Below are 26,763 nucleotides of genomic sequence, written 5' to 3'. Positions count from 1 at the left end.
TAACACTACATTGAAAGGGCCACTTCCCTATTTAAGTGGGGGAAGCAGACACTTTCATTCAGAAGACAAAAATATATCCTTGTATATATTGTGTATTTTGGGCAAACCCAGTACTTCCCCTTCTCCCAGTATACCACTTTCTGCTGAATCCACCAGAAGAAGCCCCACTGAAACCATAAACAGATCTTCTCAACCAAAGCAACAAACAGCACCAAGAGCAGCAAAGGCTCCCACAGCACAGGTAAATTCCAGCCTCTATCCTGAGCTGCACCACTTGGGCACTTCCCTCATTTAGCCCAAGATGGCAGCACATTAATTAAGCTCCAGGGTCTGGTGCCAAGGTCACAGTTTGGGTTCAAAGGCAGTGTTCCAGTCCAACAGCTTGAGCCCTGCTGTGCCTCAGACTCTGGTTTCTAATCCCACATTGTGCCCTCAGCTGCTCCCTCCCAGGCTTGTTCCAGAAGCTGGAGACAGTGCAAGCCCCCAAAGCCCCTGGCTCAGCAGGCAGAGCCTCAGGAGCAGCAGCAGAGGAGGGACAGGAGGGCAGGCTGGCTAATCCCACGTGTTTATAACTACAGATTTCATTGCAGTGCTGCCAGCATGGAACAGGATCAATTTTTCAGCTCTGTTAGAAGTAAAGGCCACACGTAATGGAAAAAAAAAAGGGCAACAAACAAGTTGTGGACAGGAGCTCAGTCTGTCCCCAAGGGAAGCAGGCATGACACCAAACAAAGCCAAGGAAGTAGGACAAGAACTGCACATGGAGATTTCAAGTCTTGCCATGGCATGGATCATACTGGGGTTCAGACAGAAAGCTCCTTCTGGTAGGGGTAAAACACCTTTGTTTTTTTAAAAGAGCAAAATAAAACAAAGCAGCAATAGGCTGTGAGCTAAAGCAGGGAATAAAGTCCTGCCTTGCCAGCAGATGTTCCCAGGGCTCCTGCACAAGACCAACAATAGCAGTAGGGACAGAATTCAGAACACTCCCTAAATCCCAATTGAACCCTCCCTTCCCATCTTCCTTCAAATCCATCAATAAACAGAGAACAATATGAAACATTGGAATTTCTTGTAACATCCAGTGTTGTTTAAAATAAAAATAAAAAACAAATAGAAAAAATATCATCACTAGTTTCCTCCAGCCCTTTCAAAAAATAAGCTGGGTGTTTTCAATTACTTTCACAAGAGACTCTGAAAGAAAAAGTATCACTAAAAATAGACAATTCAGGAAACTCTCACAGGAGAGGAGAGTTACATCATCTTCACATATAGCATAGTTCAAATAAACATCAGGCTTTATAAAAAAGGAAAGAGAGAGGAAGTGTGTTTTGCTTGAGTCAGTACTGTGGAACTACCAAATGCACTATGCCTGTGCAGTGTAGCACAGTCCAGCCTAACTCTGCCCCAAGACTACAGACAAAAAACTTGAGAGTGGATTAGACTGTGTCTGAAATGAGGTGCCTCCTGCCCCAGGACACCTGTAAAAACTTCAACTGAAATTGACTCACATCACCTTTTTACTTTGAGCTCAGACACCCACGTCCCCAGGAACATGTCTGGCTTTGACATTTTTATTTCTGTCTAGTTTTGTCATTTTTCCTTTTACTGACTTGATGTGACACCGAGACCTTGACTGCTGCCATGAGCACAAATAAGAGATCACCTCATCACAACCCGATCCCAGAGTGGGAAGTACAAAGAAGGCAAAAGGGATCAGTTTGGTTTCTTATACACATCAGTTTCACAGTCTAAGCAGTCATCCTGGAAGCATGGTTTATCCACATCTCACCTGGAAGTTACATAGCAACACAGGCACCTGCTGTCCGACATTAGCAGCAGCCAGAACTTCAGCAATCTCCCTGTGCAACAGCTGGTTTCTGACAAGTAAATAAAATTTCACCTCTGGGGGAAAGACTAGAGAAAAACAAAGCCGTCCCTTTGGGGGGCAAAGCAAGAACAACACAGAAAAACCTGTAGGCAAATCACACTTACCATGTACATGGGTGAACCACACAATGTTGCTGCCATCATATTGTTCTGCAGGTACCGGGCAAACCCAAAATCAGCTACAAAGGGAAAAAGAGGTAGGTCAGGAGCAGACACCAGTTCTAGAGAGCCTGCACCTTTCTCCAGTTGATTCTTCCTACTTTACCTTCACTTCTCATCAATCTTGCAGCCTCTATCCCACCTTAGCAAGACTTTGACAGCTCTTCTTGAGCAGCAGCATCCTTGTGCTAATTATTAAAGCATAGTACAGACACCAGGAAAGCACAGACCAAGCCCCCACAGTACTCAGATGAACAAACTCCCATCCCTTTTTCAGGGATCAGTACCCATTTGCCTGCACTCTGAGATGTCAGCTGGGAAAGCTCTCTTGACTTCAGTGAGAATGTGCCAGTTCATAACCAGCCAGTTCATCTGCTGGGATCTCAGCCTTTCATTTGGGGAACTGAAAGTTCCCCTCCATTGAAAAGGCTGTAATGTGAAACACATCCAGGAGGAACCACTCCTCACCACTACCCACATTTCTAGACCTGCCCTACCAAAATGAGTCTTGTTCTGTTCCTTCAGAAGGGTACCAACAGTGCCAATACCAGCACTAGGACAGAAAACTGAGCCACAGTTCACTTAGCAAGTAGAAGGGCCAGGAACAAGGAATACTAAGACGAATTAGCTCTGCAGGTTACTCAGCATCTGATCGTATGATACTGAGATGTTCTCTCAAGGTTACCAGATATTTCAGGCTAGGACACTGACACAGCTGTTTACACTGTCATCTGTCACTAATGAACTGGTACAGCCAGATTCTCCCTGGACCATGTACTCCTCAGGGAGCAGAAGGAGGGTTGCAGGTTACATCACACCCAAGAGCAGTTGTGCCCACAGCCCTCCTGCCTGTGTTTACAGCTCCCAATCCCTTCCTCACAGATAATTACTCTGCACTTGACAAAAAAAAAACCCAAACCAAAACAAAGAACACATCAAAATGCTTCAGTCAAACAAGCAGCAACATTTCAAGCTTTTCCACTGGGCCTCATTTCCCAGCTGAAGGAAAGCACAAGGTTAAGGTGAGGAACAGTTTTACCTAATTGGTGTCAGCTTCAGCTCTGAGTTGTAACGTAACCAAAAAGCTCACGTATGAGGGTGATATCATCTTATTTTTGAGGGACTGCAGGGAATATGTGTGCTCTGTAACTGGATTTCTGGAGCACTTGTCCCAACTACTGGTCCCACATGCCTGATGTGCAGAATGTGAATTTCTTCAAGATGCAACTGAGAAGCCTGTCTGGTTCAGACTGGGAAAACTCCCACTTTTGGGTCTGCCTGACAACCCACTGCACTCTCTGAGGCCAGCCAGGAGAGCGACTAGTCAGGTCTTCGGACAACAATATTTAACCTCATCACTGTTAAAAGCTGAAGCTTATTTCTTGGTATGCCTGGAGATTACAAGCCAATTAGGGCAGGCTGGTGTTTTGTTTTTACTGAGGGAGGCACCATTCAACTGGGAGCGGAGCAAGGCCTGCCCAGTTCCTCTGTGTTAAATCTGTGTCCTGGCAGAGCAGAAAGCTTTTGCTCCTACTGCTTGGAGGCAGCTGAAGGCTACATTTAGCAGAGGAACTAAGGATGAAAAACATTAGAGTGTTTTTAAAATAAGTGGAGCAATGCTTTTCTCCTCCTAGACAGTTCCCCAAAGAAAGATTGAGGTTTGCCACTTATCCATTACCAAACTCCTGAGTGCTTCGGGTGACGTTTGGAGCAGGGTCTTACCGATCTTTATGCGAATGTTGTTGGGATTTGATTTCCTGCCTCCAGTATAGGAAAGAAGGATATTCTGTGGCTTCAAGTCCCGATGGATGATGCCCTTGCTGTGCAGCATTTTCATGGCACCTGCAATCTGCTGGAGAAAGAGCCTGATGGTGTCTTCACTAAGTGTCCGCATAGCTGAGGAGGAGGGAAAAAAACAACCACAGATGAAAAACTTACAATGCCAGTTCTCTGAGGAGCCCAGAGGGCAGAGTTTCACAGCAATTAGCTGTAATTTGTCATTTTATTCCCACATATGATGTCTTTTCCCCACACACCATTTCTGAATGATTCCTACAGGCAACAAGGGAGAGCATTTGCATTCCCAGCTTATTCTGTGGTCAGGGCTGTTGTAAGCCTTGAGTCTCTCATGGTGAACTCAGGGCAGCACCAGGTGCTGAATCTGGGTTATTAACTGTGTCCAAAAGTGGCATCTGCTGAGGTTTAGGGCTTCCCACAGCAAGAGCTGCCAGGCAGATCCAGGCAAGCACCAGGCATGGCTGTGGCTGCCTGTGAGCTATGGCCAACAGCAGCTGGATACCCAAGGTCAGAGCTTTATCACAAAGACTAGGCCTAAAGGTGGAGCTAAGAGGAAAGGCAATTAGGATTAGGATTTACACCTGCAAGAGTCATTAAGCCTCATGTGGGACCTGGGAAGGGTTGATAGGTTAAATTCACAGTAGGTTAGGGCATACATCCAGCAGGGATCTGTACCTTTGGGGTATGAATCCAAGTCTAGGCCTAACCCTTGTGCATCACCACCAAACCAGAATTCTAATCCCAAAACCGGTCTTTAGGTGAACCATGGTCCAATACTTAACAACAGACCCTACCAAATGACCCCTGCAAACCATCACCTGACACCCTCCACACTACATCCACAGATACAACAAGAATGTTTCAAAATGCTTTCACAAGTCAAGTTTTTTAAAAGAATACATTAGTGATCAAAATCTGCCAATATAGAAGCTCTGAAGTGGCCTCTCCTGAGATACAGGCTTCCCAGGGACCGTAGTGTGAAAATAAATATTGAAGGGATTAAAATCATTTTCAGCTGGCTCTTCTAATGAGAGCAACGCGACATCAGCTCTTGTTATTTTAAGAGCTATACATATGAAACTCTTGCCAAAGCTGGGAACAGCTTGCTGAACATACCCCAGGATCACCAGTGCTACCAGCCTGCCTCCTTGTCAGTCACTGAGCAAGTCAGGCTTCAAGCGAGCACCATTCCACTTGAATAAAATAATTTCTTTTGTAAAAGGTCCCTGTAAATTACTTGGGACTTCATTAGAGTTTTCCCAGCTGTTCTCTAGTAAGACATTAAAACAGGCTGGCAGGAGCTTCAAAACACCACTCTACTCAGTCAGCTAGAAGGGAGGAATCCTTATGAAAACACAGCTGAGGTTGCACACAGCTTTAACACAACACAGGAAATTAAAAATCTAACTTTTAAAATACATGGATGGGAAGCAGCAAGGGACACAGATAAGTTAAGCAGTGCTTAGAATAGAAACTAAACTCCCACCACTCCCAAGCCTTACTGTTCTAGGAGGTACAAGCACAGCTAAAGTGTCACCATGGCTATCAGGTGGTCCTGGACTCATAACACGTGAGAGCAGTGCACATGTATATAGAGTTTCTCTCCCCTCACTGAGCCTTTTTCCTCATGAACTGGCTCTCAGCTGGAGTTCACGAGACTCCTCTCCAAAAAGGGGAGATTCTGTGAAGGGATTTTAAGGATATTAAGAGGCAGCTCAGATGCAAGTCTTCAAAATGGACTTGCATCTTCTGAAGAAAGCACTGCCTCATCTTTAACAAAGCTTTCCCCAACCTCCTGCTTAAATATCTCAATGTACTCGGTCCCATACCATTTTCTGTCTATTAAAAGTCCAGCATCTCTTAGCTGTGCTCAATATTCTCTCCAACAAAAGGGCTCTGCAGTATTTCTGCAATTTATACTCAAGGAAATCTATTCAGGAATGGTTAAAACACCACCTTTAAACAAAACAGCAGAAATTCAAAAGGTTTTGTTTCCCCAATTCAGCTCAGGCCCAGGAAAGGACAGGCTGATCACCCTCCCTCAAACATGAAGCAAGACTTGAAACTCGGTAATTCTTATTATTAAGGCAGAAGGCAATTACCAGCTCCTGGCTAAACACACTCTGCCTCTAGCAGAGGAACTGTGGAGAGCCTTGTCCTGACCTGCAGTCCCAAGAGCATGCCATGGCTCTAAGGCATTACCCTCTCCTTTAGATAATTTGGTGGCTATAAGGCTAACACAGCATTAGCCATCAGCCCTCAGCAAACCAGCTGAGCCTCCCTAATGTGAATTCTAACTCTTTATAATATTGAAAACAACAACATTGCTACCAAGATCAGAAAAATCCATTCATCCATAGAAAATAGGGCTTCTAAACTACCTGTTTCTGCAGACTTTAAGCTTTTCTACTTCACAGGAGTCTGTACAAAGTTCTCAGCCCTGCAGAAGAACTGTTTTCCTGGCACAGAGAATCTGAACTGGTGTCTTGGGCCTGCAGACATATTTGCCCAGGGCAACTGCAGTAGCAGAGTGGAGCTATCATGCTGCAGTGCAGCAAAATCAGACAGAGAAGTCTGCTGGATCCTCTGGAAGCATTAAATCTCACAAATCCAGGTAGGAAGGCAGGACAGGGAAACTGAGGCTCTGCCCTCAGGAACAGAGAAGGGGTAGTCAGTTCCTTGGGGAGGGTAGGGGCAATACCCTTTTACCTCCCTCCATTAACAAGCAGGCTGTAACACTGGAAAACAAAACTCCTTATCTCTCACACTCAGCCCATCAGTCTGCTGTGTGACAGCAGCAATCTGCAAGTGAAGGACAGGAACATAAATATAACTGACATTTTCAATGACTTCAGGACATTGGTCTGCAAAAGTTCTCCCAGACCAGCTACCAACAGCAGAGGAAGGAGAAGATCCAGAATTTAGGGGCCATCAAAAAACCCAAAGAAAACCCAAACAAGTGGAGAACAAAACAATGCTCCTCCCTTGCTGCATCCCAAACAGGGATCTTGTAAGTCTAGTCCCTGTCAAAAGAGGATATTCTGATCTTCACCAGAAAACTGCTGGCAAAATACTAAACCTGCATTAAAGTCTGGGCATCCCTGTGGATGTCTGTGGTGAGCAACACATTCTTGCAGAGGATGCTGTTTCACAAGCCCTACTTTGCCATTACTGAGAAGCAATAATATCCCTGTGTTTATTTTCATGGGCTCCACTTCAGTGATGAGGCACTCTGCTTACTGCCTTGGGCTGCTCAGGTCAGTAGATCAGAGCAAATATTTGCTCTGGGTCAGTGTGGGGCCCACATGCTGTGAGCTCTTAAGGCAGAGAAAAAGGATGAAGCACCTAAGAAGTGCCCTGGTCAGCTTGTTCTGAGAAGTTCAACCTGCAGGAGGCTGCCAGGTAAACTGCAGTAAACAGCCCTTGTCAGCTGATCCAAGAGTAGATGTACTGGAGTACACCCACTGACGTTATATTACAACACCATTTTGGAAAAGTTATTTAGGAAAAAGAACATCTCCTCTTACCCACAGGTGTCACAAGTATCTCTAACATGGGCCCAATCCAAGTCACACTGAAGTCTGAGACCAAGCTGACTTGTTTGGGGCCTGGCTTGTACCTACCCCACTGCTACCCATGCAGAGCATGGTCAGTGACACTCCTGGGAATCTTCTGTGCAAGTCAGAAGACTTAATGCAGATACATCTGTGATAGGACTAGACCTTAATTACCTGGCTGTAGAGGGAGAAAAGCTACAGAGCAATGCTTCACACCCTTGGTTTGCAACAGGGTCCCTGCACCACTTGGGATAGACTAGAAAGATCCAAGCTCCCTGCATGTGTCATGGTCAAACCAAGAAATGCCCTGTTATGATACGAAAGCAACAGCTTTAAGAAAGGTCACAAATATGCTCTTAAAAAGTGTCCATAACAGCCTGAGCCAATGACAACTCACAGAATTTAAGAGGGAATTTCAGACCTGCCTGCTCTGACCTTCTGAGTACCCAAGGACACAGAATTCCAGTTATTCCTGTACAGAGGCCAGTCACTTCTGTAACACTTCCCACAGCTCTACCACGCAGAGCAGAGATCTGCCACTCTCAGCTCAATACACGATGGCCTCCAGTGAAAGCAACATCCAGAGATCTCCCAGAAGGGAAATTGCATTATACCACTAAAGGACAACACCACCACAGCAGCTGTGCTGAGCAGAACACACACAGCCCTGGGTTGTATCACAGGGATGGGGCTGCCCAGCACCATAACCCAGCCAAACACACACAGCTTTGGGCTGTATCACAGGCATGGGGCTGCCCAGCACCATAACCCAGCCAAACACACACAGCTTTAGGCTGTATCACAGGCATGGGGCTGCCCAACACCATAACCCAGCCAAACACACAGTGCACTGCAACGTGCACCTATGCACGTCCTCCAGTCATGAAGACAAGGAGAATTAGAGTGCCTTTGGATTCAACATGGAATTACCATATTGCCTAATGCTTGTAATTAGAGGGCAGAATGGATCTGGAAGCTTACAAGCAACTCATTCAGTGAGAACCAGGGGATTTGCATGCGCTGCTTGCTTAAGTGTTACAGGAACTACCAGCACAAAGGTCCAAGGAGTCAGTGGGAAAGATGTTGCAATTAAACACCATCACACAATTATCAAAATAACTGAAGCAGCACAATAACTGCTCAACAGAGATAAGCCTCCTGAGTACCAGTCAAATACTGAAGAAATCAAAACTTTCCAAGATGAGTTTTCAGAGAAAAATCATTCCTGTCAAAAGCACCCTGGACACTTGCAGAAGCTGGAAGAGGAGCATGTGGTGGGATGCAGAAAGCTGACACTCTTATTTAGGCTTTGGGATCTGGAAGACCCTGATCTCTGGCAGTGATGGGAGTAACTAAACCTTCTTGCTGTAGTCCCTTACTGACTCCTCCCTCCAGAAATCAGTGCCTGCTAGTTTCTCTTCACTGGCAACCAGCACACAAGTGTTTAGAGTTAAAATAAAACTAAGCACCAACTTCCCAGTCACAATAATCTTTACAGTTGCCAAACCAAAATATTTTATTGGTAAAAACAGAGCAAAAGGTTAACTTTCTTAAATGAACTCAGGCAAAGAAGATCAAGTCTTGCACCAGGTAACACTCAAACAAACAAAACTGGGGTAAAACTGAATTTTATTTGGAAAATTCAACTCATCATCACTTTCTCAAACTAGCCACCAACTTCCTGAGTAATTCCAAGTGATAAACCAGGAAGTGAGCTGTATTAACAGCCTAACTAATTGCATGCTTCAATTTTTTTACTTGAGGTGTGTTTTAGGTTTTTTTTTTTTGGGGGGGGGGGCAGATGCAGAAGGAAAAAGACAACAATGTACACACAGAAGTAGTAGTACAGACCAAAATATTTTCTATAAATCCTTGTTTATGTCATTTGTTTCTATAATTTCTTAATTAGACACACAGCCTTGCCAATGAAAGTGCACAGCCCACTGCTTTAAGATCAAGGCTCACTTCATGTGCATGAAAGCTAAAAAAAGTGTAGCTTTCAAAGCCCATGCACTGGTAAAACCGAAGTTTCACTATTTTTTAAAAGCATTTAATTTATAAAATTTGCATTCACATTAAAAAAAAAAAAAAAGAAGGTACCAAATACAAAACCACCCTCCCCTGGTGTTCATAAGAGCATTCTGCCAGCACCAAAGATGCTCCTTTTAGAGCACAGCATAAGCAAAACACTTATCTAAGACAAAGCACACTAAACCTGGATTTTAAAAAACAAATGCCTGTCACTTCTATCTCACCCACACTTTAAACAAACAGAACACATGAAAGGCAGAATATTCTTTCTTTTTCCTTCAAGTACTAAACCCTTTCTGAAAATTAAAGTCCACAAATATAATTCATTACCCTGTAGGAAGAGTGTGACATGGTAGCATCAAGCCCCAAATTATCATTCTAGGGACACCAACACTAGCTGTAGGGCAAATGTAAATTTATCTTTTAATCCCTCAATTTTTGCCATTTCTAGGCATCACATACCTCAATAAGGAGCCTGAAGTATTATTCAGCTGACTAGCTTTTAATTTGAACAAACTTTGTTTAACCATGACCCAGAGCCACACATGAAATAAGATTAAAATTGTCTCTTCACATTTAGTAATCTTCTAGTTAACATGCAAAACAACCAGAAAACTACTTGAAGGGACAAAATTCAGTCAGGGGGAAAAAAAAATTAAAAATAAGGGCTGTGTCTGAGTGCAGCTAAGTATACTGTTAAACATGTTATCCCCCTACCTGTTCTAGGTACTGAGGTGCAAGGTGATTTTCACAAAGGCCAAGGTCCTGTGCTGCACTGAAAGACACCCTGGGGGACTGCCTGAGTCCTAGCAATACAGCTGGATGACCTGCAAAGCATATTTCATTTGCCTTGAAGGCAAAGACACCCCTGAGTCTCACCAAAAGGTTCTTCAGGGCACCACAGTCCCAGATACCTGTGCTATATCCTCCAGAAGACCCTAAAGTTAGTGGGTTTTGACACCCTCCCAGCACTGCTGACTACACCACAGCCATCCTCAATGTGCTGAAATAGGAAATATGTTCTGCCCTAGATGTGGGAACACCTTAGGGGTAAACTTGGAGAATATACTCTTGGGATCTTATTTTAATCCAACACTACAGAACTGCAAGGCTTCAGTATAAATAGCTTTTTGCCAGTGACCAAAAAAAGACAAACCATGTCCCTAGCAGTGTTGAAATATGTTTAACCTATAAGGCCATTGTAACTAAAATATGTAACTACTGACAACAGTCACTACTGACCTACATAGAAAGGACTACAAGACCAGCTTTTATTGTCATGGATTCTCAGTTTTCCAATGATTACAGAGGGTGAACCTCACAGAGGATATTCTCCATGCTGTTGTACTTACTGTGAAGATAGTCTGCAAGGTCACCGCCATTACAGTACTGCAAACACAACAGAAAGCTCAGTTAATACAGGGCAAATCAAAGATTAAAAAGAGAACCAGTAAACCTCAGTAGGATGGCAGGCTTATCACAGTATTTAAACATAAATTATCACACGTCAAAATACATATTCAAAAGTTAGCAGGGAAAACTCCATTCCTGTGGGTTTCTCTCCTGTCCTATTTCTCCTAACTGTCATGTTGCACGATGATACACCAGCATTAAGCAGCTTTTGTGCACAACCATGTTCAAGCACATCAAAGAGAAAGGTAAAACCAGAACAAAGCAGAGGGGTCACCACTGGAGACCTCAGAAAGCTGGCTGAGAAAAGCCTGGGAGTGGACACAGCTGAAAACTGAAACTCCTCACATCAATGTTCCACATCATTAAGAAAAGTCAACAAGACCTCAGAGTGAAAACTGCAGAGGAAGTGAAACATTCAGAGGCTTTGCAGGTAAGCTGTGTCCAGAACATTCTCTCTGGTGTATGTCTGTAACACACACTCCCCCCCTGGCACCCCTTTGACGCCTGAGGTTCAGTGTCCGACTGCTTAAGCCTGTGCCTGCACAACCTTCTGAGAGCAGCAAGATGGAAAATCCCCTGGCTGCTCTCTGCACCCACACTCTCCAAGGCCAGAGCTGCAGATTAGATTAGTAAAGCCTCACAGGTGAGACTGCCAGCAGAAGGCACCACTTGTGAAACACGCTCATCTGCTTAAAACAAGTTGAAAAAAATTTAAAAAGATAAAGAGGGGGGGAAAGGAGGTAAAAAAAAAAAAAAAGAAAGAAAAAGACACACTCACCTCCATAACCAAGTAGACAGAGTTTGCCAGTTCCTGGGGAAATAGAAAATGGAAAAATAAGGGATTTATGCACTGAAATATTTCAGACATTTAATTGCTGTATTACCTTTTAAACAGATCATCTGTTCTCTTCTATGAGTCAGACTGAAGAAAGGGTAAAAACATTATTAGGTTAATTCCTGGAAGACTGCTTACTTTGAAAATGCCAGGTATTTAAGCATGTTATTGGTTTGTGAGTGTGCATCTGTTTAACCAAGCTGATCTCCTGTATTGTGCCTTGGGTCTCCATGTCCTCTTGGGCTCCAGGGATTAACAGTGGCACGCAACACAGATGCTGCCACACTGCTATCTTAGAGCCTTAATCATTTCCACATTTAACTTGGCCCTTTATAGCAGTGCCCACATGAGCAGCACTAGGCTGAACAGAAAGATAAGAGCAGCACAACTTCAGGACTTGCAATTCAACCCCACAGCTGAAAAGTGCCCAAGAGACTCACCTTCCATTGGAGGGCAAAAAGGAAAGATCTCAGACAAAAAACATAACACTTGCCAACCAAGTTTTCTACATGCCTTAACAGTGCCATTATCAGGTGGCTAAAGCTTTCTGGATTCTAACAGGGGTCAACACCAGCAAAGTCCAGGCCAAATGCTCATCTTCCTAAGTTCACTACAGGTGCTACACTGTGATGCTCTTACCATCTTGGGAGTTCACCTCCTGCCTTAGCTGACCCTCTTCCCCAGCCCTTGGGAAACGTGCATATATCCACGGTACAAGCCACAGGATAGTGCAGAGATGTGTCCCACAAAAATACAGCACCACAGAGCCACAGTAGGAACCTTGGCGGCTGTGCAGCACGTGGTGACACCACTGGCTGCCTGGCACATGTCTAGCAGAGCCACCAAACCAGTGCCAGAGAACAGACAGGAAAACAGCCAAATATTTCAACCCTGGGTAGGCCCAGGAGGCCAAAGGACTAAATCCTGTTGTTGAAACAGAAGTCAGCCAGAAGCAGACCTACTACATAAAACCTGTAAGCTAGAAGTCACTCCTAAACTCAAAGGCCCAGCTGGGGACACTCACATGAAGCAACTGCCTGGGTGAGTGGAGAAGTCCTGAAAGCAGAGGCAGAGCAAGAGATTCCATTTCCAGGGCTCCAGGGCAGCATCACTTTACTCACAGGCTGTGTAGATACCTGAGCACCTGATTCCTCTTCTGACCCAAACCATTTCAAAACCCCCAGCATCCACCCTACCAGCTGTAAAGTTTCCAAGCAGTCTGCACTGTCTGCTCCCTGCCCTTTCACCCTGGTCTGCCCACAGGACTCTGCTTCCCATCAAGCCTGTACCAAATTCCCTGCCTTTGTCAATGCCTGGAGTCCTCAGCACCTCTCCACAGGACTCTGCTTCCCATCAAGCCTGTACCAATCCCTGCCTTTGTCAATGCCTGGAGACCTCAGCACCTCTCGCTTGCTTTCTCTTCCACTCTCTTTTAACCTCACGATGTGAAATCTGGGTTTCCAGATGTTTGCTGAAGACTGGTTGGAGGAAGAGAGGAGGAAGCTGAATTACCTGTGACTTGAGAGACTCAGCCACAGCTGCAGGGGAAGTGGCCACCCTCCCTGGAGGGCTCCAGTGTCCACCAGAGCCCGAGGCCACCCTCGATTCTTACAGCTGTTCTCACTGCCAAGTCCAGCTGAGCCTTTTGAAGTCCCCTTGTTTGTTCAAAAAGAAATTTTCTATGATATTTCAAGAAAGTGTTTCTTGCACTTCCTTGCATGACAAACACTTCTTTAAACAGGCTTTGTTTTTCAGCCTCTGCATTTGAAAGCAGCACGCATTAAGTCAATCAATTTCATACACACTTGGGATGAAGTGGGAAACCAGTCTGTGGTTAAAAGCACCAGCCCAGGGAAGTAGTGCAAGAAGAAAACCCCAAGCATCATCACAAGCTTTGCACATGACAAAGCACTAAGGGAGGATTCTCAGGAGCATTCAAAGCCCACCAGCTCCTGCTGTCCTAAGGAGGAACAGCAAAAAGCCAAGGTTGATAAAAGACACCCAGGACTTTCACTTCTGCAGCAACTCCAGCCCCAGATGTACCAGAAGATACAAGATACACCAGAAGTGCAGTGCAGCTGCTCAGGGAACCCATCACAGGGCAACTGCTGGGCACACAGGAAGTTTCTGAAGTGGTTTTTGCAGCCCAGACCAAGTTGATCACTGCCACAGAAGCAGTTTTCATGGACACTTCTTGGCTAAACGTGCTGTGATCATTGCAGCTCAGTAACTCTGCACTTTAATATGTATAGTGCCAGCAGGGTTTGGGGAAACTCAGTGTATTTTTACATACAGAGAAAACGAAGAGGAACCAGAGCTTACACAAACCAAGTCCAGCAGATATTTGTAATAATTTATTAGCCAACAGCTAATGTACACTGTGCAGTTTGGTTGTTTTTCCACTCTACATTATTTAAAGACTCTGCAAACAAACATCATTGAGGAACTCATTGATTTTTGGCAGCCAGTGTGTGCAGTGACCAAGGTTAAACAAGGACCTGCACAGGCAAGGGAGATGCTCTGCTTGACTTTCCCAACAACAACATGACCTTGGTGGTTGGTGATTTTCTCTCTCCACTCTGTGTTGGTGTGATAAGAGGGCAATGCCTGAAAGGCTTCTAGGAGAGAAGTCTGGCTCCCCCAGCCATCACTGGCAACAGCACCCTCTGAAAATTCAGCCTCACCACCCTACTGCACCCACAGCAGCAGAGGAACATCTAGCAAGGGTATTTTCAGACCACGGATGCCTGTAGCCAGGAGAACAAACTTACACGTTTGCAGTTTCAGCATTTCAAAACCCACTTACGAGAAAGATTTGTAAAATTTTTCCAACAAAACAAAACATTTATTTCAAGAAGGGTCCCAGAAACAAGCTCTCGTTTGGAAAAAGCCAGTAGAGCTTACTGTGGTTAAAATAGATTCAGCTGTCTAAAGACACTTCTGGTTTCTCAAACAGGCTGGTGGACTTCTCCAAGCTGATTCAGCAGCAGAAACTACTTCTTGTCCATTTTTATCCTTCCACTATGATTTGTTCATTAACAAAACAAGGAAAAAAATACTGCAAGCCAAATTTTGCAAGCTACCAGTTTCTCTGAAAACCAGAGCAAAATGCCCAACCCACTCATTTTCACATCCAGAAAAGTATTACAGTTTGCTGTATTTCTGCAGAGGATTATGTTCAAGAAGTGCTACCAATAATTTCCTTTGAACCTCTTATTCACATGTGCCAGTCCGTGCAGCCAAGCCTAATCCTGTCATTAAACAAACTCAATGAAGGGAACAGCAACAGACACAACCCCCTAACTTTTCCTGTCATCACAAAGGGCAGCAGTACCCTGACCATGCCCCACAATAGCAGCAAAACGCCCCTGCCAAAGGCATTACGCTGATAATTAATCAGTCTGGATCATTGCCTGACTTGTTCTTGCAGCAGAGGCCCCAGTGATGAAGTTACAATTTAATTGAGTGTAAAAATAGGCAACAGCCACTGCTGTCTACAAATAACACACATCTGCTGATGGAGGACAAAGAAATGAAGAAACCTCATTTGGCAATACACCATAAATCACCCCAAGACTCTTCTCTGTTAAAATTCCTCACTGTGACACCAGGAGACATGGCATTATGGACATTAATACCCAACAGTCCCGTCCCCCTTTAAATTTTCTCTCCACCCATACTGGAAGGGGGCATGATCCTCTTCTTGGGAAGAGTGTGTTTAGGTGTGTCCAAAGGGAAATGTCTGGGTGTACCCACAGTTAGTCATCCTCCTACCACAGCTTAAAAAGTCTCAGAGAGGAATTTTCCTTAGAAAAATCCTCCTCTGCACTCTACCCCTGCACTCAGCCTGCCACCAAGTTTAAAAAGGTGCTCAAGAACGGAAAAAACTGGAAATGTGATTACACAACACTCCCCAGATTCTCTCAGCAGTGCAGTGTTCTCACCAATCCGTGTGGGACTCTGGGGTAAAACCAGCAAAGAATGACTTCCACCTCACACAAGGCCTCTTTTCTAGGGCAACTGGGGGATGCAGGAGGAACACTGAAGATGACGGTAGCTCCAGGGTTACTCCCATGTGCTGAGCACTGTGGGCCTGACAAGGCTCCTGTTGCCTACCGTAGAGGAACCATATGCACTCAGGTCTCAAAACTACTTCTGTTACTCTCCTGGATGTTTGCTGCCATCCCTGTGATGGCAGAGGTTCCTGGTTTGTGCCTCTCAGGAGATATCTCCCACGAGCTGCTCAACACTACCTCTCCAACAGCACCCAGAGATGCTGCCAAGCAAAGATAATTTGCTGCACATGGATCTCTCCAAGCAGGGCCAGGACTTAACCAACTGCATCAACACAACAGAAGCATAACATAAAGCTGAGGGTCTGACAGTGGAAGATAACTCAACACCAACTGAAAGCTAAGCTTTTCCATTCCTTTTTTCTTTGCTACTTCCCCCACTCACTGCAGCAGAACCACTGCACACCACATCTTCCTGTTTTACCAGCAGGATCTCATGGAGCCAATGCCCTTCTGACCTATGGTCTCCAGTCACTGCTTTCTGACAGTGGCACTGGAGTCATGAACACAGTCCATAACAAACACAACTTTGCTTTACAGAAGCCAGTTCTTAGGCCAATGGCACCTGGAAGGTCCCTAGCTCAGGCAGGGGCTCCCAAGCCAACTGGGTTTGGAAAAAACCTGCCGTTCTCAGGAGAGGGGAAAAAGCTTTCTAAAAAGTAAAATCTCTTAGTACTGTTTCACTGTGGGCCACACCTTGGCTTGAGCAGGCTCTGAAGAGGGAAAGGAAAACTGTCATGCTGTGCAAGAATTATCTTCTGATGCAACTATTGGAACGGAAGCAAGATAAGGGACAATAGCAACATCAATCAGAAGTGTGGGAAAACCTATCAGTGCTCACCCTTTGGAAAACCAATCTAAAGCAAATAGCTAGAAGATATTCACATGCCTTTTGACCCCAAGTGAAAAGAAAAACAGGTCTCAGAGCCTCCTGTGTTTCTGTTCTCTGGCCCTCGTTATCCTCCTCACTCCTCCTGAACCTCCTCAATAAGGAACTCAAGAACATTTTGAGCAGGCTTCCAATTTAGGAAACAACAATTAACTCAGATGAAGAATGGTAAAACCTGCTGCTACTGACTGGAAAGCATTATTTCCACAGTCAGCACATCTGTGACTTTCCAAAATAATGAGGGCTTCTAATTTCTTAATGTAGATCCCATGGAGTAAGTATCAGAAACAAGACCTGGCGAGGCCCACAAACTTCTGCATTGGCCCTTGACTGCTTTCTGCTTCCTTCTGACCTGCCAGCTTGCTCTAGGATGTGGAGCAAGCAGGAGGCCCTGCAGCACAAAAATGGTTTATGGGTGGCCATGCAGCAGGCAGATTTTTGTAGAACTGGAAGAACAGTGATGCCAAGGGTCAGCATCGCCCCATTCCAGGCACTACCGTACTCTCCGTTGTAAAACGGATGAGTTGTTTCAGGACAGGTTGTACTTCAGGGCAGATTAAAAACAGCAGGAAAACCATTCCCTGGTACCACACAGGCTTCAGGAAGGGAGGGAGAGTATTTCCCATCCCCCTGGCAACAGTTCTAAAGTCTGCCTCCATGACATTTGAAAATAAACAGGACAACGTCATGTCCATGGAGCTGCTCTTTGCCAGGCAGCTCATACCACCACAGCCAGACAGGAGCACGGCTGGTGAGGCAGCTCAGCCTTCCAATGATCTGAAGAAACTTCACCATCCCTTCCACTGGACATGAGCTTCCAGCAGGTTCCTTCAGCCCAGCCCCAGCCATCCCCCCAGGCAGGGGCAGTGGTGGTGCTGGTCACAGCCCTGCTGCTGGGCTTCACAAAGCGCACTGCTGGCCTCGACCAAAGCCCTGAGACCCAATGCACTTGCTGGATGACTGATGGCTACAGCACTTGCAGAGAGCTCAGACAGAAAAAACCTGACTCTCCTTCACAGGCAGATGGGGCCTCTGCAGAGCAGCACACTACAGCAGGTCACAGCTGGAGCCGCCACCGAGCCTAACCACAGAAACCAAAGTATGGGATTCATGTCCTAATGGGGTACAGAAACAAAGTGCTGGGTTTCACAGGTCACAGAGCTTTGAGGCAAGACCAAAAACATGCACATCAGAGCAAATTAAGACTTGTGCTGCTGGAACACTGAGAAGCAATCCCTTCTTACAGCAGTCACGTTGCTCTGGGGGTAACACTGCACCTCCCTACAGCATCTGGGCCCCCCCAGCCAGCTCCTGGGGAGACACCACTGCCCCAAGACCACAGAATGCAGGCCACATCTGTCTGCAGCAGCTGCAGCAAGGATAAGAGAATGTAGAAGATAAAAGAGCAGCAGAATCCTGAAGAGTTTGGGCTTTCTGACATGGGGTGGAAGGAAGTAGTTACCCCTTTGCCAACAGGCAGATTAATATCTAGAAGCTTTTTCAAACAAAAGCAAGCTCCTGTGCAAATGGCAATGCATTACGTTAATGCTATCAAGAGAGGAAACTTCAGAATTCTAACAACAATGATAAAAATAATCAAGATCAGATTTGCTTTTTTGTATTTATTCCTCATCTCCTTCCTGTATCACAGCCATACTATAAACTGAACATTTAAGGTTGAATTCCCCATTACCTTAAGCTCAGTCACATGTACTGGAATACATAAAAGCTGCATTTTATGAGCCTGCCCAATGAGCAGGGGTAGTGGGGGGAGGCTGTGGGTTGAGGTGGATATTTCAGTTTTAATCACACTCATTGAGACACATTAATTTATTGAGGTATGTGCAAATACAAGCAAAGTGACTAAGTCCTGAGGCTTGATTTTAGTTCGATTAATGTACTCCCACCGATAAAGTTGGGAATTGCTTGTTTTTTAATGGTATATACCAAACAAAATCTGATACTCTGCAAGAGTTGTTTTGGTTTGGGGTTTTTTGTGGCTTTTTCTTTTTTTTAAGCAACTCTGAAAATTAGAGGTCCAACCTCCCCGGGGTTTTCTATGGCAGCTGCCTGAGTGACTGGCCTTTGCAAGTCTTCTTTTCCATCTATTTATTTCATACTTCATTCACCAGATTTAAGAAAACAAACACACTTGCTACCACAAAGGTGTGGAAACAAGGAGTATAAAGAAAAAAAAGCATGAGTTTTCTTTCAACTAAAAACAGTCTTAATTTAAGAAGGGAAAAAATCCAGTAACTGGAAGCCAGAGAAACATGAGCTCGAATCTGCAGTATTTAAACAACAGAGAAATGAGCCCTTTTTAACATATTTAGTATGCTGGCTACAATTGCCAACCAAATGAAAAGAGCATCGAATGCAAATGAAGAAAGAGAGTCTCCCGATGGCTGGGGTGCATGCAGGCGAGGTGACACAGCACCCACAGGGACATGAGGTGACACAGCACCCACAGGGACATGAGGTGACACAGCACCCACAGGGACATGCAGAGCCCACCTGACAGCCCCTGGGCTGCCTCCCAGCCCTGCCTGGCACCACTCCCTGCGGTCCCTGGGGTCCCCATCACACCAGCAGCTCTCACACCCCAGGCCACCAATGCCTCCCACCCACACAGACCTGGCTGGGAGGCTCCCCCTTCCCGAAGATGTGTAAGATGCTTTGCTAAATGGGATCTCTAATGACTTAAAATTATGCATCTTTCATTCCCCCCACCAGAACCACACTGTCTGGTTGATCCCTACTATGCCAGCTCAGCTGACCTAATTCCTCCTGTTATTCTGATGCTAGGAGACAAGCCAGGTGCTCCTGCAGCCAGACTGAACATTATTGCCCTAAGCAACCAGTGATGCACAATTTGATTCATTTCTATCAGCCCCCCCTTGAAACAACCTTGCTTAGTAAACAAATGCAGCTCTGAGATCCTCACTTTGCATTTTGACAGCATCTCTACATTTATGGTAGTATTAAAGGTCTGCACGTTATAGAGCAGGAGACAATGCACAATTAAAGTGCCTCTTTGCTATATACTAATCACAGCAAGGTTCCAAAGCTATCTATGGGCAGGGTTTGTCCTTGGATTCTGCTGTGAACATTTGTTATTACATTTCTCAGACAGGAAATGTAACATCTGAAGACAATTAAGATGCTTTCTCTTAAGCAAAGAATGCTTAGGTCTGCACCTGAGAAACTCTGCCTTGGAAGACCACATCATTCATGTTCATTTTCCACCAAGTTTGCCATTTGCTATTCCGTAAGTAACAGCAGGAAAAAAAAAAAACCAAAACACCACCCAGCCAACAAAAAACATCAAGCAAAACCATATATACTTATCCTGAAAACAAAGCCAAACCAAAAACCTCTCCTTGCCTTTGCAAAGACCAACACCTCTGCTGACCACCCCTGTGCTTCTCATTCCCACTGTATCTCACTTCTGGGATGGAGGCAGTTGGCCTCATGGAAGACCCACATCCCCTTCCAAAGACCAGCTTCTCCAGGTGTTTTGTCAAAGCAAACCAGAGCCATCCAGCTTGGATTCCTAGCACCAGCACCAACCCTCTGCTTGCCAGTCTGCCTGCTGTGCAAAGCTTTTCAGTTGGTATCAACAGGTGGGAAGGCAGGTGACTTTTATGCCAGAGGAAAAGGAAAGACACACAAAAGTGAACTGTACCCTCAATTCTCTACACAAGCTTGAGCACTAAGATGAGCTTTTGAGACACACAGCTTTATTGCAGTTTCACAGTTCAGGGGCAACTTCCATCCAGCCACAAAATTAAATATTTTAATTAGGCTCTGGTTTGAGCCTATAAGTATTTTAAATAAATTCAAACAGTGGTTTTCCACCAAATTCAATCCCACTCAGCCACTGATTAGGACACACCTCTTCCCATCCATCATCCAAATCTTCACCTCCCTTGCTTTGCTCACTCCAAATGTGTTCAGTCATCACAAAGATTTACACGGTGGAAATTGTCATGGTGGAAACACTGGTGCAGCTTCAAGAGCAGCAGCACAAACAGCAGCTACCAGAGCTTTGCTATCAAACTGCGAACACAACAGCCTTCCAGTTTCCAATTACTCCTGGGAAACATTCCTTAATCTGTCATTACAGTCTGAGTAATGCTGCCTTCCACAGGAGCTTTGGTGGCCATTAACCACCACATCGCCGGCTCTTCCATGACACCTTAATCATGTGAGAGGAACACAGGTATGTGCTTTACACACAGCATGAGTAAAACAGTGACCAGAACTTCAGAAATGCAGCAAGACAACTCCCTCTAAAAAAAGCCCATGACTGAGGTCTACATTTAGTGGTCAACATTTGCTGGATGTTTCTGTGACCTGCACAGTGGGATACTTGGCTGGGGAAGCCAGCATTAAATAAAAGTTTGACACTACAGAACTTTCAACTCTCCACAACTATGGCCATGCTGGTCCAGTAAACTCTCAAGCATTACCCTACAAAACTACTGGCAGAGGGTGGCTGGGTTTTCATCCTTTCCCCTTCTAGCTCTAAATTAAGCCAGATCCAATCTTCAGTAAGAGTGATTCCCTTCAACAGATGTGAGGATGCTGACGGAGCAGGATAGCAGACATCCCATTCTTGTCCGCAGCACAAACAGAAAGAGGATTGCTTGGCAGTTCAGAGAGCTGCACTTTACACCCACTCACCAGGCAACCTGCCAGCTTCGCTTGGGGATGGAATTAAAACAGAATTTAAGCAGGCAGCCTGACCTCAGGAGAGCGATCTCCCAGACACAGAGTGCCTCTTTAGTCATTCCAAGTGCCTCAGTGGAGCCCTGTCTCCCGAGACAGGGCATGTAAACAGCAGTGCCTGAGGAACAGAAGATCCTGCATGAGGTGGCACGAGAGGTGGCAAGGCATGAGGTGACCCTGCAGCAGCACTGATTCATCCAGCATCACGCTCATCAGTGCAGTGCTGGAGAGGTGAGCGGTGCTGGAGGGCACATGGAAGGACACTGCTGTCCATGGAGCTCCAGGGGTCCTGGGGGACAGCGGGAGGCACGTACACAAGATGCAGAGTAGCATCTAAGGGCTCTGTGTCAGATAAAGGGTGATGGTGCAGCCAGCACAGCACAACATCACAGCCCAGGAGCCACGGCTCTATTGATCACAAGGACTTTCTACACAGCAGCAACACAACAAGGCTGTTATTACTTGGCTCTCAAGACCAGCCCAGGGTGACTGACTGATCACTAAGCTGAGAAGTGTTTGTTCTGCCACCCATGCCTTAATCCATACGCGCAAGAAAAACTGCACTGCAAGGACTCTGTGTTCTTTGTCTCCAGGTGATACAGTCATCACTGCAGAAATATTTTTGGTGAGTCTGTACTACATGACTGAGTTAAGCATTTTGTCTCAGCTCATCCCAAACTGGTGAGTATAACAGGCCAACTTGTCACCAAACTGTAGAAAGCAGACCCTCAGGTAACATAGGCTGAGCCAGAAACGTCACAGCACAGTGCCTTGTGTGACCTTAACAGCTGTGTTGCTGCAACCAGTCCATCCCACCCATGCAGAAATTGGGGGGAAAAAAATCCAACACAAAAGCCACCTGATATCCATTCAAGCCTATCAAATCATAGCCAGGCTGCTTTAAGAAGTAAGTTCAGCTCACAGCACACAGCTAGGGAAAACGTGTCAGTAAAATAATCCTTCTTCCTATTTCATGCAGGAAAATGCTTTCTAATATTCAAAGCATGATAGTCCAGATTTAACAGATTTTTCTGCCCTAGCACCAACACAGCCACATATGAGATCTTCAGCTGACATCTATTCAGCCTGGGGCAGCTGGCACAGAACAGGCAGGGAAAGACACCCAGAATCTCCCACTGCCCAAAGACCTTAGCTACATTTGTAGGAACTTCTTCCTAGTGCTGGAAGAAGTTTTCTGGCACACAGTGCTCCCAGGATCTGACAAATTCAAGGGTTCCCTTCCTACCACTGAATCTCCTCACATAATCAAGTGGTCTCTGATCACAGATTTAATGTCCTGAGACACAAAGGAAACCAAAGCAAGCCCCCTACACCAGACCACATGTGCTAAGCTTTCCTTATCAATGAGCATGAAGACCTGAGCTGATCCTCAGACTCATGGAGACCCGTTTTCCAAGAAACCTCATTTCCATACCAAGTCCTCCTTTGGCAGAAACCATGATTTGTTGTTATTAATTTCCACCTTAAGGAACAAGAGCTCATTTGGCTGTTTTCAGAGTACCTAGAAGTCCCTCTGGAGTGCTGTACTCCCCTCGACTGCTGCAGACTGGGGACCCCAGTTCCAGCCCCTCTGCAAGCCAGCTGAGGGGGTCAGGTAGTGCTCAGTAGCAACTAATACAGCCCACACATGGTGGAATACAGCTTTTACTGTCTGCCAAACATCTCCTGTGCCTAGGAAAAACCCACATCACAACTCCATACAGACACTAAATAGACAGCACTTTTAGAAATGTGATACAGTAAGATTTATCCTCTTTTTGAGCAGGGGTTCTTGCATTAGGCTCCTAAACTATTAACAGCACCTCTCATTAATATGTGAGCACATAATAATGGGCATATGCATATTTCATTTTGTGAGCCATTCTCATACCCTTGGTGTTCTTAGGACTCCAGCAAGGGGATCTATAAAAGTCCAGCCACTGCACTTTTATGCATCAAACATTCACTAGAATCATTTATTCCTAGGAAGCTTCTTATTTTGTCATTATTTATGAACCAATATCACAAAGATCTGTGAAATGAGAAGGAACACAGCAATTTTCCTGGACTTGAAGGGTAAATTAAGGGTGCCAGGGTGAGAGCTCCTTGTCAGCACTAAACATCAATACTGCAAAAGTGTTTGTCTGGAGCAAATCTAGCCTTGCATCAAAAATCTCATGTTGTGAGAGGTCTGGCTAACATGAGTTTTTAACCAGGAAAAGGCAAATGAAAGCATCATTGGGTGTAATCATTTGCTTACAGCCACTGTGGTTTTGGTAACCATTTCCTTGTGTGTAAGAAGCACACGAGTAAAAGTTAGAGTCACTGTTGACAGGCAGTGCAGAGGAAGGCAGGACACAAAATGCAATGACAGACAAAGCTACAGGGCAACAATAAGTTTTACAGGAAGTATTTTTTTCCTTTTGCTCTATGCTGTAATACAAGAATAAACATCTTCTGTTTTAGAAAGCCCACAAGTAAGGGTTCAAGTAACTGCAAATACGGTATTTTTGAAGATAAATACACATGCAGCTATGAATGAAGCTACTGATCTGGTATCAGGGCAGCAATGTGAGTAAGTAGTAGTCTTTTCCACAAAGTAAGGAAAGGTGGACAGAAGCCAGCCTTCCACAGACCTGCACTTTTACCTTTGCAGATAATTTACTCTCACACAACTCCTAAGCAGACACAGAGCAAGGCCAAACATTCAGACATCAGACTGTCTGGTGACAGATCACCTCACACCAGCGGAGAGTCCACACCCAATGCCTCCTAAATAACCTCATTTTCTCTGAGAAATCAAATTACCCAGGTTATACAAGGACTCTGTGACAAAGCTAGTAACTAAATATAAACCGGGGCATGCCTTGAGCCCAGGACTATCTCAGGTTCCTGCTTTGTAGTATCTTACACAGCTTCTAGCTAAAATCTCACCAAACTGCTAAACACAGAATTTAATAAAGCTCATCACAAAAAGAGAAAAACATATTGCTGTAATTGTAACAGTGATGAAATTGCTCCTTTTGCAGAAATGTCTTTGAGTTGCTTCCTACTCAGCAGTAATTTGAAGCAGGGAGAGGAATCTAACACAAGTTTTGAAAGATCTCAGTAAGTAAACCCAGCAGCATAAATGCTTCATACAAATGCAAACTATAAAGCACAGGAGCAGCCACTCACTCTCTCAAGTGAAAAGTTATTAAGTAAATTTAGAAGGTACAGAGAATGAAAAAAAAACCAAACCATGAAATGTAATGCCCCAAGTGGCCTGTGCCCATAGGAAGCTTTCCCACCACTCTGCAACACTCATCAGCCCAAAGGTAGCTACTGCTTTGCCCGATCAGCACTGAAGGCTGGCTCAGCAGCAATGCACAGCTATCCACAGGATATTCCCAAGCAGCAATCCTGCTCCCCGCCAGAGCGGCCTGACATCCCCCTCTTGCCAAAACAACGCCAGGCATTAAACACTCTCCAAGGCACCTCTCCAGAGTCCCCTGGTCCGGCAGGGAGGGACCCAGGGGTGTGCCAGGGCAGGGGACTGCGGAACACAGGGTGACACCGGCAGACTACAGCACCCAGCAGGCACCGCTGACAGGCACCGCGCTACCAGGGCTGGGACTCACTGCGGGGGTGACGTGGAGGCCACCGGAGCCAATCCACGGGAGAAGGAGGAAATGTCAACAAACACGGTGGCCTGCGGGATGCGTGATATCAGCGACAGGGCAGGACACTCCCGATAAGCCACGCCAGGGCCAGCCGAGGGTCCGGCCGCGCCGCGGTCACGCAGCGATCACGCAGCGGTCACTCACCCTGCGCGTGGCACGGGCTGGACCACAGCCCCTCATCCCCCAGCACAGGCGTTCCATCCTGGGCTTTGCATCCTGCGGCGTTATTTTTTAAAAAGCATCACGAATGGCAAAGAAAACTTGCCCCGTTACCCAGCAGGATTTAACTAAATAATCAAAGCAAAAAAAACCCCAAAGAAACACTCGTTGGATAATTTGCGTTTCATAAGTCCCTCTAGATCTTCAGCGCTGACTTTGAAGGAAAAAGCAACTGTGGGAAACCACAGTAATCTGAAAATGTCTGCTGCAATTTTTAACACTTAGTGACGGCCACAAGGACAACAGAAAAATGCAAATTAAAATCCTCTGGAGCTGAAGACAATCATATGCTACAAAGTCATGCTCACACTATTTTTACACGGCCTAGGAAAAAGAAATTTTCTCAGGGAGGGTATCCAGACCAGAAAAAGAAAATAAAAAGGTGGGCACGCCAAAAATAACTACTATTCATTTTATTTCTAACATTTTGAGAACTTAAGAGCTTCCAGCATAGACATATTCACCACCCTGCATTTCACTGTGTAACATCCTGGAAGAGAAACACCCACCCCAACTCCCAACTGCACATGAGTTGTGTGGTCCAGCCAACAACTAACACATGATCTGCTGTGTTTGTTTATCTTTCTTTTTTTTTAAGACTTTTTTTCCCCCAAAGTTCACATCTGAATACAAACATTTGTTAAAAACTGAAATTTCACAAACTCCATTTAACCTTTTCCAAATTTAGAATGCTTTGAGATAATTGAATGTAATTACCTGGAAGTCATACAAGGCAACAATGTTTTCATGTTTCAATTCCTAGAAAAAGTAAAAAAAAAAAACAAAACACCATAAGATAGGAACAACAAAGGCCATACAGAACAAAGACTGAAGAAAACGAGTCAGTCTGCCTTTACCTTAAGAATTTTTATTTCCTTGCCCAGCAGAGTTTGTGACTTTGCAAGGTTCTTCTTGTTAATACATTTCACAGCTACTTCCAGCTCAGGTTTCTGAAACAGTGCATATGTAATACAAAATAAATGTAAATTTCACTATTCATTCACATTAGGATAAGCCGCCTCTTAACAGATTACAAATACTACTGAAAGAAGTGTCTTGCAGCACCGGTAAAGGCCTCTCACTTCACATCCTAATGCCTTCCCCTTACTTGTTCAGACTTGCCCTTTCCTGAATTATGCCTGTCAGGCCAAGGAGAAAAGCCCAAGGTTTGGGTTTTTGTTACTACTTTATACAATGATTATCCTCTTATTTAATCACTAGAAATAAATGCACTGTGGGAGCCGTGGCTTATCCCAAGCACTAATGATGGAAAATCCACTGCCGAATTGGTTTCCTTTTATTTATCAGTAAGAGATTTCTCCTCCTCCTGGAAAAATTAGGTGGAGAAGACTTCACAGACATACACCAAAAAAAAAAAAAAATCCCAACCAAACTAAAGAGCTCCTTTCATAGACAGCGTGTGGATTTTTTTCTCCCTTGTTTTGGAGGTGAGGACGGGTTTTGGGTGGATCTGTGGGCACCCCACAGGCAGCTGACGGCCTCCCAGCCC

The 26,763-nt window shown here is 45.1% G+C and overlaps 1 protein-coding gene across 1 annotated transcript in view; it reads right to left on the bottom strand.

Annotated features, from left to right (window-relative positions):
- The window catches only part of ULK1 (unc-51 like autophagy activating kinase 1), a 78,865-nt gene that overhangs the window by 49,778 nt on the left and 2,324 nt on the right, over window positions 1-26,763 (bottom strand). Inside the window, exons 2-7 of the mRNA XM_017734730.1 lie at window positions 26,111-26,235; window positions 25,971-26,012; window positions 11,623-11,655; window positions 10,784-10,820; window positions 3,769-3,942; window positions 1,993-2,066 (exon numbers count right to left, since the gene is read on the bottom strand). Of these exons, the coding sequence (XP_017590219.1) occupies window positions 1,993-2,066; window positions 3,769-3,942; window positions 10,784-10,820; window positions 11,623-11,655; window positions 25,971-26,012; window positions 26,111-26,235 (485 nt within the window). The remainder of the gene's footprint in view (window positions 1-1,992; window positions 2,067-3,768; window positions 3,943-10,783; window positions 10,821-11,622; window positions 11,656-25,970; window positions 26,013-26,110; window positions 26,236-26,763) is intronic.

The sequence above is a fragment of the Corvus brachyrhynchos genome, unplaced genomic scaffold (assembly GCF_000691975.1).
Source record: "Corvus brachyrhynchos isolate BGI_N302 unplaced genomic scaffold, ASM69197v1 scaffold114, whole genome shotgun sequence".
NCBI lineage: Eukaryota > Metazoa > Chordata > Aves > Passeriformes > Corvidae > Corvus > Corvus brachyrhynchos.
The sequence above is the reverse complement of the archived record's forward strand: the minus strand, read 5'-3'. Positions and strand labels throughout refer to the sequence as shown.